Source organism: Apteryx rowi, unplaced genomic scaffold (genome assembly GCF_003343035.1).
Source record: "Apteryx rowi isolate R43461 unplaced genomic scaffold, aptRow1 scaffold_505, whole genome shotgun sequence".
Lineage (NCBI taxonomy): Eukaryota > Metazoa > Chordata > Aves > Apterygiformes > Apterygidae > Apteryx > Apteryx rowi.
This window is the reverse complement of record NW_020450767.1, coordinates 113,968-131,562: the sequence shown is the minus strand read 5'-3', so window position 1 is coordinate 131,562 and position 17,595 is coordinate 113,968. Positions and strand designations below refer to the sequence as shown.

At 44.8% G+C, this 17,595-nt stretch overlaps 1 protein-coding gene across 7 annotated transcripts in view; it reads left to right on the top strand.

Moving 5' to 3' along the window:
* The window catches only part of MTSS1 (MTSS1, I-BAR domain containing), a 120,947-nt gene extending 103,834 nt beyond the window's left edge, over window positions 1-17,113 (top strand). The window contains exons 10-15 of one of the 7 annotated variants that reach the window (XM_026079934.1): window positions 815-1,025; window positions 8,868-8,987; window positions 10,012-10,206; window positions 12,169-12,333; window positions 12,698-12,860; window positions 14,184-17,113. In XM_026079934.1, the coding sequence (XP_025935719.1) occupies window positions 815-1,025; window positions 8,868-8,987; window positions 10,012-10,206; window positions 12,169-12,333; window positions 12,698-12,860; window positions 14,184-14,881 (1,552 nt within the window). In that variant the 3' untranslated portion in view covers window positions 14,882-17,113. The remainder of the gene's footprint in view (window positions 1-814; window positions 1,026-8,867; window positions 8,988-10,011; window positions 10,207-12,168; window positions 12,334-12,697; window positions 12,861-14,183) is intronic. The other 6 variants (XM_026079931.1, XM_026079930.1, XM_026079935.1 and 3 more) reach the window with 6 other exon arrangements.
* The last annotated feature ends 482 nt before the right edge of the window (window positions 17,114-17,595 follow it).

Here is a 17,595-nt window from a genome sequence, read left to right as displayed (position 1 = left end):
AAAGGGAACTTTAAAAGCTCCCACATTGTGACTGATCAGTCGTTGCCATCGCTCACGGATATTAGAGGTGAAAAATCAGTCTCTCCGATTCAGGATCTTTTCTTTCGCAGTTCCTAGCCGGGGAGTTCTAATTCTCTTTGATCACCTTTCTTTCCAGCTGAAGCTCCGTGCCGAGAGGTGCGACTTCAGTGTACGTGCCTTTTTCTGGTAGAGAGCCGTCATGCGAGCGAAGCTGGTTGCAGGCACTCTGAAGTGTGGGGTTTCGGTGATGCTTTCAGAAAATCTCGTGTGTTGGCCTCCTGGCTGACTGGACCCGCATGCCCAGATGCAGCCTCTTAGATGCCCTGTTACTCCTTCGACGCCCTGCTGCAGGGATCCCAGTAAGAATTTGGCCCTTAGTGCAAGAGCAGCAAGGAGTTAGGAGTAGAAGCGAGCTGTGGCCATGTGGAGGCTGCACGTGTGTTAAGGCTGGGGAGGGCATGTAGTGATCCCCTCTTCTGGACCCGACTCAGCCTTCAGCTCCTAGTGCCTGGGTTACAGTAGATCATTTGAGTGAAATTCAGGGTAAAGTGCCATTTTCTCTGTGGTCACAAAGGATACTGCAGCTGCTTATTATTCTTTACTGATATATATGTGCATATATATATATATTTAAATTTATTTTGTCAACCTCTTTTTTTTTTTTCTTTTCCGGTTTATGCTGCCTGTTGCTAGCAACACGTGGAATGTTAATTGTACTGTATATGGGTCTCTCCCCTCCCCTTTTGTCTTTTCCTCTCCCCTTTCCTTTCTCTGTTCCTTTTGTCTCTCACAGCAGTCTGAACAGCGTTAACAGTAGTGATTCCCGGTCCAGTGGCTCGCACTCGCACTCACCTAGTTCACACTATCGCTATCGCAGCTCCAATCTGCCTCAGCAGGCACCCATGAGGCTGTCCAGTGTGTCCTCCCATGACTCTGGATTCATGTCCCAGGATGCTTTCCAGTCCAAATCGCCATCCCCTATGCCACCAGAAGCACCTAACCAGGTACGTGCAAGCATGAGAACGAGAAGTGAGCTGGAGACTGTAGCTTGGCTCACCTTTCGCAAAGGGATCTTAYGTGGTTTTTGGGGTACTTTGGAGTCAGGTCGAGCACCGAGGGTAAGATAAGTCTCGCTGAACTTCATTCATCTAAAAGTTGGGCCTCTAGTTGGAGTGACCTCTTGATGCTCCCTTGGCGGTTAGCGCTGCAGGATGGGACAAGTCACTCTCTAGGGGTTACGGGTTTCTCTGTTGGTCCTAGACACCTAACTTTCAGATGTGTACAGATGAGAAAGAGCAAGAGAAATTCACCATATGGGAGGGAATCAATATTCACTTCACCCACTGAGGTTACTAGTTAATAATCCTACACAGATTGCAATTTATTAGTATCAAGTGGCTGTTTGCTGCTTAATGGACAAATATCCATGCCAGAACAGCCTTGTGACCGCTGGTATTGACACTGGTGGCTTTGGCAGCAGGATGACTACTTTTATTCCTTCCAGATGGACCCCTGTAAAGGACCCAGAATCCTCAAAATACCACTAGCAGAGCATCATGTGAAACTGGTTTTGCGCCTTTTGGGGATGTGCTTTTCTATAGACAGGCTTGTCCTTTTTGGCCCTCTGCTGAGCTCCTTGCAGAAAGAAGATTTCTGCAGAAATAAATGGTACTTTTGATTCTTTATGGAACTCCTAGCAAACTCATTTGTTAGGACAAATAGGATAATATMCTGAACCCAGTCAAATTAAGAGGATTTCACTGTCAAGATAAGTGAAACTTTTCCATAACGTCGTCTTCTGGTCTGCAGAAGGAAATTTTTTCTCAATTTGTTCAAGGCAACTGTCCTACAAAAACTTGCTGGCGGTTTGAAGGCAGAGGCTTGCATGCATCCCTGACTTATCTTTCAGCACCTGAATTCTGTTTTCTGGGTTGGGTTTTTTTTTAACAAAACACATTGCAACTGCAGTATTTTTTTAATTGAGGCTGAATTGCCAACTCTCATTATAAATCCYGTCATAAATCTTAGTCACAGTCCGAGGTGAGCCTCATTTCCTCTTGCTGAGTATTGCTCATTTTTAATACACTCTGTGGTCACCAGAGAAGATTGCCTTTTAGTTAGTAAATGCAGTTGTACTCTTTTTCGTCTGCTGGGGAGTAGGTGGTTTTGTAGCCAGTTATAACTTTAATTCTCGCACTCAGTAAACAGCCGCCAGTTTCAGCATTACCAGTTACCAAGTGTCATCTGCGTGCTTCGGCTGCTCCTAGACCCCCTTTGACAGCACACAGACTCCCCTGTTTCTCGCAGAAACATTTAGTCAGCAGCACTTAGTGAAATGTTTAGGATATCATCCAGAACAACCCTGGTTCATTCAGGCTTGGATCAGATTCTCAAGGGAAGCTCGACATTTTTTTTTTCTGTTTATCTCTTTCATTTTAATAGAAATGTTTTGTTTTCAAACATGTACGTCTTCTGCAGTGTCCCCAATCTGGACACATCGGCATTATTTTTTTATAGACGACATCCTGAAACAGATGGATTTAGAACTTTGTGCAGACTAATTAAATGAATGTTTTGTTTAGATGGGCTATGGCTAACCTAAGTGAAATGCAAAAAAGTAAATGAGAACAAATAAACTGGAATAGTAACAAGGTAAGGAAGTTGACTTTTAAGATACATGCATCAGTTTTACTTGCTAGCATCGTCTTTGGTTTTCATAGTATCCACTGCACCGGCATAAAAAAGTGGTAATCTGCACGATGATGCAATGTTTGCAGATGAAGATTTAACTTTGCATTTGTCCTTAGCATGGAAAAAAAAAAAAATCTCTCTTTGCAAGTTCCCCTGTTAAGCTGGGGAGAGAGCTTAGGCTGGTATCAGCTGGCAGAACATCCCCAAAGTTGGAGTCATGCTGATTTATCCCGGCTAAGAACCTTGTTCCYATGCTTCTACTTCACTTTAGACACTATCCCTAAAGTTGCAAACTGATCCAAACATCACTTGAGCTATTCATGAGCTGTAGGAGGCTGCAGCAGCGTGGCATGGACTTGACAAGTGTAGTGTGTTGGTATAACGAATAGGTATGTGCTCTGTACGTCTCCAGTTCTGTATACCTTTGCACAGAGGGAAAGGTAACAGATCATTGCCTGGCTGCTTCATCTGCGCTTAAGTGTCTTGCTTTGTATGTTCAGCACTAAGTAAAATGTGTGTGTTGTGCTGACAGAAAATTGTGATCGTGAGCTTCCTGAAAAGCTGTTCAATTTACAGCGTATTCCATGTTGTGTGTCTCTAACCAGCTGACAGCGCTTCCTCTGGTGTTGTGTTTTCGAGGCTCGGTGGCGGGTGGGGAGGAGCAGCGATATTGGCCGCTGACTGTTTCTAAAACACTGATGTCCTTGTTTCTAGTAGTGATGCTGGGAAAGCAGCAAAGCAAGCCCTAGAACCAGGAAAGGAAATTAAAAGCTATATATCTTGCACGGGTGGATGCTTTGCTGATAATGTTTGCTAGCTCCATGCTTTGGAACCTATTAGCAGCAGCAAAGCCTCTTTTCTTTTAATAAAAAAGCAGAAGGGGGCCACAAAATTCCCAAATTATGTGAGTGAGACTATGAGACCTATATGAGAGTTTTTTGCTCTCGCCTACATTTTAGACATTTTTTCCCTATCTGTGGTTTCTGAATAAAATCAGTTTAATTTTCAGTGAAACTCTCTCAAGCAAGGAATAACTAGGGATTTAAACAAACAAGATACAGACTTTACCAGAGGAGAGATGACTGGCAAAGTGAAGACTGCTTTTCAGATTATAGTCCTCGAGTAGTAAGTCTTTATCTCTTTGTTACGCTTTGCATAGAAGAAAGGAGAAAGAGCAATTATAAACCCAGGCTGTGATGCCCTTATTCCGCTTTAGTGCGATCTCCGTTCTGCAGCGTTGTTGTTAACGTAACGGGGAGTGAAGGTGTTAGCCCCTACCAGACAGCTGTACATTTGGAAAGGTCACTGTAAAATGCTTTAATCTTAATTAAGCCAGTGCATTTGGGTATAGTTGAACAGCTGAAGAGCATGACAGCTCTCTTCCTGGAGCTGAACAGCTTCTTTAAATGCCGGATTTGAGGTCAGCGTTGCCTGTGGCTTGTACCTGAACAGTGTAAAGCCCGTGCGACAAACTTGCTGGTTGGGAGCACAGAGTAGCTCTTGGGTGAACATCCGACCTGGTTAGTGCTGCTGAACCTACACATAGCGTATGGGGGAGACAAACTGAGGTCTGGGAGTGATCAAGTAGTGGGGTGGTAGTAGTAGTTGTAGTACGATCCTAGTATAGTTGTGTTTGATTTAGGAGGAGGATGATAAAAGGATCCRCTGGAGCTGGAGTGAACTTGCATTGTGGGAATAATGCGGAAAATGATTATGCAGTTGGATTTTAAAGCTCCTGACTTGATGGGGATGAAAGCAAGGTGTTAGATGAAGAGAAAGAAGCAGGTAAAGGAGGAAAAGAGAACTGACAAATTGCAGAGGACTGTTGAAGTCTTTATTGTTAGAATATTCTTGAAATAGCTTTCCCTAGATAGCGAAGTGGAGGGAAACTAGATGTGAATTTGTTTCTGCATGTAGAAATTAGGAAGCTGATAAGATTTTGCATTTCAGGAGATTCTATTGCTTGAAATAAACTATTTCCCCTATTTTAACTTCATTTTATTATGACTATTCAATTTTCCATGTAAATTAAGAAATGCTCCTAATTTAGACCTTAAACAAAACCAGAAATGCATCTTAGTGCATTAATTACCGCCAGGTGTTTGCTTCTCCTAAACTTCCTTTCTATATAAGTTTCCCATGGGTTTGTTCTTGATTAGAGAAGAGGGGTCGGTAGAGACATGTTCTTGAAAATGAGAGAAATCGAATAGTGACCTTGAGTTGCTATCCACAGCTTCTTGAAAGGTAACTGCTGAGTCTTCCACTGATTTCAGAAGGATATTGGACCAGGCTTTTCATTAGGATCAGTCTCCRGGGGAAACCTTGCCCAGGAAGCTCTGTCTATTATATGAGGAAGGGAAAGGGTTAAGAAAGCAATACTATATTTGAATGGAAAATGTAGCAAACAAAGGATGCAAGTGATCTGAGACAGCTGCTGTCCTTTTATAGGTTAGTGGGACAATCGATGGAAGTTAAAATCATACAGTCTGGTGGCCCAAAATGTAGCTTTTTTTTATGTCCTCACTGGAATTCATGTATGCCACACCAAGCAAAGGGACACGTTTGAAGAACGAGCCATAGGACAATGTCTGAGACACCAGCTATCAGACTGCTTATGTATAATGGTCATCTGAGGAACTGGTTGTTACCATGCAAAGCACTGTTTTAGGTTTCTGCTAATACTATTAACTTTAACCTCTTTCTTAGATAGTTTGAGAGCTGAGTACAACCACAGTTATTGCAGCCTTGGGGGGGGGAGGGGAAGCTCCTGTGATCAAAATAGCTAAAATGAAAGAATTTAATTTTAAAAATGATTCAACAGATAAGTTCAAAAAATCCCTTGGTGAAGTTTCTCACTCRGAGAGATGCGGGGTTGCCTGTGCCTGCGTGTGCTCCCTGGGGGCATGTTGCACAGGAGGTGTGCGCACCTAGAGCGAGCGCTCGGATTCGGAGACTTTCTGCCCCAGCAGCGACTGTGCTGTTCCTGTTCTCGGCGCTTCTGCATAGAAGCGAAGGGTGGTCTGTGCTTCCCCACTGTTCAGTTCAAGGCAGTTTCTGCAGTCGGATCCAGGTAGCATTCGCCTCACTGGCGCTTTTTTACGTTTTTCCTTCAGGAGTTCAGTATTCTGCTGCCTCCCTCTCCATCGTTTTCTCACTTTTGTAATCCTTCTTTAGCGATACCTGAGCCTCCCGTGGCCTGTGCCAGGTGAATTCCTTAAGACAAGGAGGCCCCGTTTCCCTGCCAACGTGTCTTGCCTTTCCTTCCACTGCCACGATGGTTTTCCCCATGGTATCTTGGTTCATCCTTTGCCTAGTTATGTCTGTTGCAAACGGCCGTATGAAGTTTGGGGGAGCCCTTTCTTTCCTCTCCWGGACCAGGAGGGATGAGGAGGTTTGCTTCCTTGGTTGGCGAGAGGAGGCAGGGGCTGATCGGGGGTGCTGGGCAGGAGACTCTTCGCAGCYGCTGAGCGGTGGCAGGTTTGCTTGTGCTTCCCAAAAAAGTCACCTGCTTCTTGCCACAGCTGGCATATAGCTGAATAATGTCAATTTAACTGTCCCAGCTTGTGATCACAAGGATGCTATTGCAGGTATCTTCCCATCTACTGTCTGTATCCCAGTCTACCCATGGGTAGAAAAGAGAGCAAAAGCCCATTTTATTGCAGTAACAAGTTAACCGTTTCCAGTCTTTTTTTCTCCTTATATCAAGTAAGTTGAGCAAAATCKCGAATTTGCAGTTTTAGTCTTTTTCCCTTTATTTGCTTTATGCGGTGTTATTGCTAACCCTTTTATGACCCATTTCCACCATTGCCTGACATAATCTGAAATTTCTGGCTTGTAAAGAGGAACAGTCTTTTAGGTGTAAACTCCAAACTCTCACTTGTCATCATCAAGGCATCTGCAGAAAACAACCTGGCCTGATACGGCCATTTGGAGCACAGGTTCTTTCACTGTCCTGTCACATGCAGAATACTTAGACCCCAGATGGTTTTTCAACAGCTCTTTCRGGTTATGAGCATGAGTTTCAGAAAGCATTTCTGAAATTACATTTTTCTCAGTTTTTTCTGAATGAGAGTGTGTGCTCTCATGGGGCTTTTTGGATAGTTTCTTTTGCTGAGCTGCCTAGAATGTTAGGCAGCACTTGGACTTCTAGAGCAAAAAAGAATTTCCTAAAATGTGTTTTTCTCTAAGGATAGACAAAAATCAGCCTCCTCACTGCTCAGTGTACTGTGACAGAGTCAACTGGAGCTCATGTTTGTCAGGTACACTTACATTATCTTTAGAGCTTTTTCTCCTGTAATGGGTGTTTCTTTAAATCAAGGAAGAATGTGACAAGTTACAGAAAACATCAAACCACTGCATTGCGGAGTACCCCAGTAGATACTTCTCACTTCTGTGCTTAATAGTTACATGTCATTTTTTTGCAATTTCTTTCTGTCTTGTGTTCACCTCAACACTTACTGCACTTTGAGTACCAGCCTTGTTAAGCTGAGCTTGCTCGTCCCCTGAAGACACTTGTGAAGTCACCTGCAGATCTGATTTGCTGTCAGCATAAGACAGGATGTGCATCCTTTTAGCCTTTTCTTTTTTTTCTTTTTCTTTTTTGCCTTTGTCTTTACCTTTGTGATGTTGCACAGCACTTACCCAAATCCACAGTTCACTAATAAGCTCAAGATGCTGATCCTATATTGGCTTCTCAGCAGCCCCAGCAGTCTTCACCAGAATCCTTATGGCGATGGTGTCCCATCTCAGGAGACCAACATCTCCTCTTACTTGGGCAGTTAGCCATATATTCTTTCTGTGTAGTTTTTAGTGGACTGTGAGATGAGTTTTGGGTGTTAGCAGCTATTCTCCCTCTACATTACTTTTTATCCAGCTATCATGTTATCTGCATACTTACTGCAAGATCTCACCTAAGGTTACTGGTGACATTTTTATTTCAGATGAGATTTTCCTCTCGCCCTTCAACATTTCTCTCCTTGAGATCAGAGGCTTTGCTACACAACCCTAGTATGAGAGCACGTTTCTGGAAATCTCGGCCATTTGTCTCTACTGTCATAAAATGCCAGGAGTATCCTTAGGCTTGCTTTACAGGTCTTGGACTACAACAGGATGAATTGTAGTGGTGCTGGATTTTCTGACAGCAAGCAGAGCTCGTTGCTGTCCTGACAACTTAGGCTGTATTCCTGATGATTTCAAAGGACCCAAAACTTCTACTGAGGGTGATGCCGCTTTCAAGAGGGAGAGATATAATAGCATTGTACTTAGCAAAATGGTCCACGTGCTTATTCGCGTAGGAGTCAGGGCTGCTTGCTAGGAGCTGAATGTTTGGAGGTGTTTCGCCTGTATGCACATTCGGTGTCCTGCTYTTCCTCCCCTCTCCTTTTGAGTCCCTGATACTTTCCATCTCTGCTGTTAAGAGGAAGCAAGTGGCAGGCACAGGCCACCACTCATGCGCTCGGCAGAGAACGGGTACCTTCATAGTGACTGCTGGGCAGAAAAGTGTGAGTTAGGGTACTTTTAATGTATGCATACTGCCTGCAGAGGCACATGCATACGGGTAATGCACTTTGGAAAACTCCAGCTTTGGTAAGTATCGTTTCTTTCTCTGTTCCCTAACATTCAAACTCAGATGAGCTTTCACAAGCGCTTTTGCAGTTCAAAATATCTGAGAACTTGTGGATGTAAGCGGCATTTGCTGCTCCATGTTGTAAATCTAAACTTTGTGTCCTTAAAGTGTGGACAACCCGCTTTTCTGTATGAATTGGTTGTCATGGTATATTGCATGTTTGGACTGTAGGTTTCCTCAGTTCCCTCAGCTTTTTGCTCTGAGATGCCTAACACAACCGAGCCGCTGAAATTGCAATGAGGAGTCGAGAGATCCCTCAACTCCCTCATTCGCCAGCAGCGTGGCAAGTTCTCGCATTAAGCAATGGGCTTGTTGTTTCTCTTATAGATTTCCTGAACACTAGCAATGGTTTTGAGCAGTATATAATTGATTTTTTTTAACCCTAACCCTCTGCTTCTCTCATCCTTCCCTTTCTCCTATGTGTGTCTCTGTGTATGTGCTTTTTGTCTCTTTTTTGTTTGTGTTTTTTTCTTTTCGATGGCTTGTGTATCCTCTCCCTGCGTTGTTGCGGTGCTGTTTTACGCTGCAGAATTCGTCCAGCTCTGCCTCTTCCGAAGCCTCTGAAACCTGCCAGTCAGTGAGCGAGTGCAGTTCCCCCACCTCAGTCAGCTCAGGCTCCACCATGGGGGCTTGGGCCTCCACAGATAAGGTGAAAAACTTCATCTCAAAGACGTACAAACCTATTAGCTCGTTACCCAAACCCAGCAACATCCGAACAACAAGCGTGCATGGGACACAGCCAGGATTCCTCCCTGCGGAGATGAGAATAGGAACTGTTACACGCTCCCTGAAAAGCGAATATGTTTGAATAAACCACGGTGACACTCCCCTTTAAACTAGCTGATGGGGGATACTACAAATTGGGGTTTTGCAAAGAGATAAAATTTTCTAAAAGTTCATCATCCACCTTTTCTACTCAAAGAGACTGTGAAACGCTGCCTAAAAACAGCTGGTCGCCTGCCGAGGGGCCGCTTGTCCGGGTCATGCTGTTTGTGGGCTCTCCCCTCTTTCCCATTAGGTAGCCTGCATTATGCTCTTAAGGAATTTGGGTGTGTTTTTTGAACAAAAAATAAATTAAAAAAGATAAAGAAATGCATGGTGCTAGAGCACAGTTGGAATAAATCATGGGGGATACACTCTAAATTGGGGGAGACAGTGACAGCGGTATCCATTCTCATCTGGTAAATCCTTGCTGGTTTTTTTTTTTCCTTCCATACCATCGCATGGCTACAACGTCATTTTCGAAGGCCGTATGCTTTTCCTCTCTGTCTGGTTACACAGAATAGACACCACCATTGCAAATGCCTTCAGTATTGGACATGTTTTGTTTCTGTGTCCCCAGTCTGCAGAGCAGCTAAACTGTCAGGGCTCGTTCACGGTGTGCCGCTTCCATGGACAGAAGGCAAAGCCGCTGGGCCTGGCGACAATGACTGCCRCGCTGATGTCTGAAATTTGTTATACCAAATAACAATTTTCAAGCAATCTCACTTCTGAACCAAGCATTGTATCAATTTTCTGTTGTTTATTTGCAGCAAAGCAAATTTTTGGTTTGTTTTAAGATACAGAAGCTTTTTCTTTTTTTTCCTAGAGCATCAAAGTCGCAGTGTATTTTCATATTCATTCTGTTTATATTAATTTCTGTTTTTTTGTTTTTTTATTTGTTTCGTTTCCAGTTGTCTAATGGGTTTTATCACTGTAGTTTATCAAGTGACCCATCCGTAGCTTCAGTTGGTGCAGGTCCTTTCCCTCATTTCCCGCCTGTCTCCCGCGCGTGGACTCGGGCTCCCTCAGCCCTCCTTCCAGACTACGTTCATTATTACACCATTGGGCCAGGCATGTTGCCATCATCTAAGATCCCTAGCTGGAAGGTTTGTGCTCCTTTTGTCGCGGCCGTCCTCACCTCCTCCTACCAGCACTGTGCTCGCGGCAGTTGCTGTCCCTCGATCCCTGTAATTGCCTGTCGATTTGCTCTGTTTAACCTCACTCTGAATGGGTGCTGCATGGTGGTAATCATATAGGGAGCTAAAATAAGGGTAGGGTTTCTGAATGATCTTGTCTATTCTGGTACTTCCTAAAATATATTAAAACTGACAACACCTAGATAGGGAAGTCTGGAGCAAACGTGACGTTGTTGAAAGCACTCTGGGCTCTATTCAGCGAGAAGAGCTGGTTTAGCACGCTCACGCGAGCAGCGAGGTGCGGGCTTGACATCTCGTGTGCTTAGGGCAATCATACACTGAACAACACGATGTTCCTGCTGGAGCTGTTGCACGTCGCCCCTCCCGCAGCCACAGGCGGGCATGCTCTTGTAGACCCAGCCGGAGCGGTTTAAGAGGTCACTTGTCCCCAGTTGCTGGACGCAGGTATTGATTTATGCTGTGCTCTCCAGACTGGAAGCGCTCACGCAGCTCGTTGTGGTGTCTCGGGGCATACAGTCCCAAATGTCGGAGAGCAGTAACTTCCTTGCGTCGCTCCAGCTGGATCTGCAAGGGTCTCTCTTTGCATCGCAGCACCTCTGCTCTGCCCTAGCCTGGACGCCCTCCCTGCCAGGCATCGCACTGTGCGCCCTGGTGGGACCTTTCTGTAAATGTAAAACCAGAGGTATCTCGTTGCAGACTCCCAAATCTCCCTCTCCGGCAGCTGGAGACTGAGACATGCCCAGGGTGGCCACGGTGATCGCGGGCTCCAGTGTTATTAGTGGTGCCCATGCTAGAAACACTTTGCAGCAAAACACAGCAAAGACAAAGCTGTTCAGGCAAAGCTGAGTTTTGCATGGCTTAATAAAACTGAAATATCCATCTACACAAGTGGCTTCTGTCTGCACAGCTGCCTTGTACTTGCCATATCCTCAACTGAGACACGTGTCAGTAAAAATCTAAAGTATGCTCGTAGCTTGTCATTAATTATTTAATCACAAGGCTGTGCGGAGGCTGGTCAGCAGCCAGCTGCTGCCAGCGGTGGGGCGTGAGGTGTCTTCTGCTTTTATTATATATATTTTTTAAGGCACCACTGGTGTTGGTGAGGGAAGACTCGCTCATGCCTGGGCTTTCCCCTTTAGCAGTTAGTGCTGGGGGAGCTGCCGCTTCGCGGCGACTCTGGCTCCCAGCACGGGTCCCGGATGAATCCTGCTCTTTGTGCACAACGTGCAATTTCCAGACAGCTGCAGAACTTTGCTTAATAGAGCCCGAAGTGGATATAGGCCCAGTGGCCTGGGGAGTTTGCTTCAAATTCAGCGTCAGTAATTCAGAGTGAAGTTAGTCTTTCTTCAGTGCGGGTCCTTATTCTAATCTAGATTTCAGCTAGTAAGTAARCTGGGAGATTACCCAGAGTAAGTTTGCACCTCTAATATGTATTAAAAATCTGTTTAGGACTAATTTTTCAAAGTTGTCAACATGCATAACAACACATAATATTAGAACTTGCATACACCTAGGACAGTTAAATCACTGGTTGGGAGCTTAGGTGTATTTGCTGCTGTGTGCAAGTTTACATGTGTGATTTCTTCATTTGAACTTCTGAAATATACAGTCTTTAAACACAATGGACCTTCATCTAAAGAAAATTATAACACTAAAATGTTAAATATCTTCATATAAGGAAGTTTAGGTAGATTAAGAAATTTAGGTTCCCTTTAATAAAGGAGATAGTTTTTTTTATGATAGAACATTTTTAATATCTTCAAAATTAATTTACATCTGGCCTGATTCAGAAGGGCACCTCCAGTTTGATGCATAAATCTGTTGCATTAAAATTGTCCTATTATATAGCTTTATTTATAATTAAAGTACAGTGACTAACATAAGCTGTCCCTAACAAACACRTTTCCTTAGGACTGGGCCAAACCCGGCCCATACGACCAACCAATGGTGAACACGTTGCAACGTCGCAAAGAAAAGCGTGAGCCGGACCTTAACGGAGGAGCCCAGAGCGGAGCAGCGGTGCCCGCTGAGGAGGCCCAGAGACCTCGGAGCATGACGGTGTCGGCCACCACAAGGGTGAGGCTCAGATTTTGAACGTGCTGCTTGGCGCGGAGGAAAAGGGCGTGCTAGCTCCTTGCTGGTGCTTTTCTGATGCACCGTGCGTGGGCACATCTCTCTGCAACGGGTGGGACCTGCGTGGTGTTGGTATGGTGGGCGGACGTTGCGTGGGCACGAGAGATTATGCTGTTGAGGATATCGGCATTTGTAGAACTAAAGGCATCCAAAAAAACCCCCATTTCTAAACTGTAGTAAATTGTTGGACGCAATCCTGTTGGGTTGGGATGATGACAAGCTCTGCTTGGGAGGGGAGATGATTAAAACCTCGGTGAAGACTGGCTGAACCTTGTGTAAGCAGTGGCTCTCCTTCGTGCGCGTGCAGCAGGGGGAGGAGATGGAGGCCTGCGAGGAGCTGGCCCTGGCCCTGACGAGAGGCCTCCAGCTGGACACGCAGAGGAGCAGTCGGGATTCCCTGCAGTGCTCCAGCGGCTACAGCACCCAGACGACAACCCCGTGCTGCTCGGAGGACACCATCCCGTCTCAAGGTGCCCGGTTTTGTATTCACTTGCTGTCCAAGCGCCGTTCCTCCTGGGCGTTTGTGGCGCAGGCTGTCGCGGGCGCTAACCCCTCGGGAGCGGGGAAGAGCGCTCCCGCAGCCGTCACTGGCCCTGAAGGTGGCAGCTGAGGGGAAGGGGATGGACTTCACGTTCCTGAAGTCTTTTCCAGCTTGAAATGCAGTCTGGATTTATTTACTGAATAGGGACTTGGATTGCTAGATAGTGCACTGAACTTTTGTATTTTATGCTATGTTACTAGAAAGGGTTTTAGCTTAAGGATACTATCATATTTTAAAGAGAATGCTGGAATTATATTTAATGGGTTAAGCAGAACATCACTGGGTTTGCATCATACACTTCTTGTGGCGGCAGTATCCTTTCCGGGCTATTGTCTTAGCAAATATGCACTCATAAACTTTGCTTTCTTGCTCTGTCAGTAACTCTGAATCTGCTCTTGGTTTCCCTTCATGAGCTTTTATTTCCTACATAAGCAGAAATCGTTGTAATTGGGGAAAAAATCCATTGGAGACCTTAACTGGGCATGTCTGGGAACTTACAATAAGGTCTTGAATTTTTTGTGCCTGTTTCCGGAACTAGCAGCAAGGTGAGAGAGGCCGAGTTTGATGGTGTTCGCGGTTCGGCAGCCGTGGTGTTTGCTCAGCTGCGATCGGTCGTGCTGTGCAGTTGCGAAGGCGGCAGGGCTCGCAGAGGCCTCGCCTGGCTCTGAGCTGTCTGGAGAGGAAGGACCCGCATGTAATTATTAATGCTCAGGCTGAGTTTTCAGAGTTGTCAGATAGGTGTGATTTACTTTGTTTGCGGAATAAGCATATTTGCTGCTGACATCACTAGTGCGCAGTCCCCTAAGCCCCACAATGCCCTACGTTGAAATACACTTTTTGGTCACTGACAGTTTTAAATGTTTGTATCTACAGTAGTAGCATATGGCTTATAGGATGCAGTTTTTGAAGGTTTTAAGTCTTTGTTTGGTAACACACATTGAGTCTTCGTTACTCAATTAGTTCTCTTTAGAGAAGGTACTGAATGGGTGCAGTTCCTCGTTCTCTCTCGTGAGAGACGTTGGCACTCTGCAGCTTTAGGTTCAAACCGCTTTAGGGCCTGGCTTCAGTCACTCAGTATGAGAGTCTTGATCACAGTATTTCAGGCTTTCTTCCTCCTAGAGGTGAAACCTTTCTTAATTAGTATTGACCTCCAGGCTTTTTAGGTTACATACACATGCAAATACTTCAGACTTAAATGACACGACGCAGCTGTCTTCTCCAGCTCGTTCCTAACAGTGTCTTTTGGCATCAGTTTCAGATTATGATTATTTCTCTGTGAGTGGTGACCAGGAGACAGAGCAGCAAGAGTTTGACAAATCTTCCACCATCCCAAGAAACAGTGACATCAGCCAGTCCTATCGCAGAATGTTTCAGACCAAGCGTCCTGCCTCCACTGCAGGTCTGCCGACCACGCTCGGACCCGTCATCGTCACCCCCGGCGTCGCCACCATCCGACGGACCCCTTCCACCAAGCCTTCTGTCAGACGCGGTACCATCGGGGCAGGTCCCATTCCGATCAAGACGCCGGTGATTCCCGTCAAAACGCCGACGGTCCCCGATATCCCGGGGGGGCTGCCCGGAGCCCTCGCCGGGACGGAAGAATGTGCTGAGCAGAGTCCCGAGTCTCCGGCAGCCGGAGAGGGCGCGCAAGGCGTCGCCAGCATGCCGTCTTCCTCGTGGAGTGGCCAAGCATCYGTCAACCCTCCGCCGCCAAGCCAGAAACTGAGCGCTACCGAGGAGCAGAGGCAAGCGGTTGCCGAAAGCGAGGGGGAGGAGAGCGAACGGGATGGCGTGAGCGCCCTGACGCCCGCCGGCCAGCCGGAGCTCGAGCCCGGGGAGCTCAGTCCTGGGGATGTCCCGCAAGGCGAAGATATGCTGAACGCCATCCGGCGCGGCGTCAAGCTGAAGAAGACGACCACCAACGATCGCTCAGCACCTCGTATTTCCTAGGAGCGAAACAGCTGTCGGAGTACTAGTCGCCGAGAAGGAACTGTGAGGAAAACCAATTTGTCTCTATCCATTCCAATCTGTAATCAGTGAATTTTTTAGGATACTCGGTAACAGACAGTCTGGAAGTACTCTAAAAGAAAACAAGGTGAAAGAGCATAGTAAGACATAATCTTCACTGGTGTTTTAATTTGTAAATATCAATGATTTTGTTTCCACATTTTTTTGATCTAAGTTACACTTTTAATTTTTTCTGAAGGTGCCAAATCCCATTTACCTTTTTTATAACTCTTTGTAAAGTTTTGAATCATAGGAGAAAAAAAAAATGTTGAGTAGTTAACTTCAGCAAAGGGATTTAATGAATTTGGCTTTTTTGCAAGCTTTTGTAGAGCGCCTTGTAATAGTGAGGTTAAAAAAACAAAAACAGTGGGACTTATTTTAAAGTTTAAGTCAAGCAGTAAGGAATTAGATCCTCATTTAAGTATTAAAAAGTTTGAAAAGCAGGAATAAAAATTGATAATAAAAGCAATATATAATGCAAGGAAGAAGCCTGCAGTTGGTGTAGAGTATTTGGGGGTAGTGGGGGGAGGGAGATGCCATCAAAATAGCAGATGCTGTTGCACAAAAGTAGGCTAGTAGGATTAATTACTAGTAGCTTCATGGTAAATGCATCAGAATAAGCCATATTGGATTGCAGTGTTTTGTTTTGTAGGGTGTTTTGAAGACTTTGGGTTTTTTTCCACGTTTCTTTTGGACTGCACAGCAACAACTCTCAGTCACATGCATGCAGCCTTAACTGTACAGGCTTGGTTCTTCCACCGTCACTTCGTTCCGCTCATCCTTTCACTGAGTACAAACAAGGTCGACAGGCTTAAGGCAGTTACAAATGTGAAAACATTTTTAAAACTCAAGCAGGGAGTTCTTAGATATTATCAAAATGCCTTTTTCTGACTGTGCCCAGCAGGCTGGGCACCTTGGAAAACCCAAATATTTTGAGAAAACGTACCAATTTGACAGGTGTAACCAGCTTGTGATCTAATAAGCCGCGAATGTTTCTTTCCAATACAGGGGCTTGTTTTTCTTACCTTCTTTTAAATGGCAGTTGATTGGCTTTTATTAAATACTGCAAAGAAAGGGGTGAAGGGTGGGGGGTGGGGAGAGATACTGTTTTTTATTTGGTGTTCCTGGGAGTCTGACCACTCTCTTCTCTTTTTTTGTATTCTAAGTCATGTTTTTTGGAACGCTGTTGATAGAGCTATAAGAGTTGGATTTTTTCCTTAAAGTAACAGTAAGCTATTGCTGCAATACCCGTCTCCTAAAGCTGAGAGAAATATGCAGACGCCGGGGCAGCCCCCGCGGTGCGTTCAGGCGGTCCGAAAGGATGCGGCCCCCGCGTGCGGGCGGGTGCAGGCTTGTACGCCTGGGATTGCTTAAACCCGCAGCAAATACTGTGTAAGGGGCTAGTTTCCACCAAGCACTCTGCAGATTTCTGTTGGCTCTAGACTTGCCTACATAACCTCTTATGCTTTAATACATAACTGCATTGGATGTGAAACTTCTAGTAACTGTGTAGTCACTGTGTTTGATGGAACATTTTACACTGCTGTGGTTGCTAACATTTTTTTTTGTTATGGCTTAAAAGCAAAAAGCAAAAAAAAGGCATGATTCTTAGCAAATATTAAACCTTCCTTTCTTTGAAAAACAAGCTCCTTATTACAGAATATAATAAACAGTAGTGCCTGTGGTGTAGCCCACCAATCTTGATACAGTAGCTGATGCATTGTGCAAATGAGGCTTTGAGATGGTTTTTGCATAAACAAAAACTGCTAGGAGATAATCTCAATAGTTAAAAGTGTTATTTAAACCTTTGAAATAAATGGATGTAACTGTACCTGAGTACAGCTTTTCACTTGTTTAGTTCTTAAACGTTAGTATAATCAGTAAAATTTAATATAAAATGTTGCCAAATTCAATGTAGAAAGAATGTGACAAAACACTTTGGATAGTTCTATTGTTTGTGTTTTTGCATATTGTAAAAGCAGTGTCACAGCTGAAAAATAAAATGTTTCTAATGGTAAATTATTGTGGTTTAGTTGCTAGTTTGTACTGAGAGTTGACCTCTCCCTGTGCAGTTTTTTGTTCTAAACTGGTATAAATAATTGCTGTAAGTGTGTCTCCCTTCTACATTGTAATGATTGCTTAAGCCTACGTTATGAATAAAGAACTGCTGGAAAACTTCTGTATTTCAGTTTTTAAAAAAACCTTTCTGCTTCCGGAGCTTTGGATATCAATGTTTTCCTTCATCAAATTTCTAAAGATCGTGCAAATTCCGTCTGAACTCCAGCTACCAATTTCATGCATGTAACAGAAGCAAGAGAGAATTCAAAAAAAATTGCTTATAGTTACATTTTCCTGATGCATGCTGGAAAGGGCAGCTGAAGTAACGCAGCAAAGGTACAGAGCTAGTGATGGAAATTCCCATTAAATACTGATGACATTTCTCTGCCCTTACTGTTGTTATCTGGCTAGGAAGCACAGATGACATGTTTGTGCATCTGCTCCAGTAATGGACTGCAGTTCCCTTTCCCAGAGGAGGCAAATTGCTGCTGTCAACACCGCACATGCTTATGGACAGAATTTATCAAGCACAACGCCGGTGCTGTCTCCCACATGCCCGAGTGATTGAAGACTTGTTGAGCCTGCTCGAGACCAAAGGG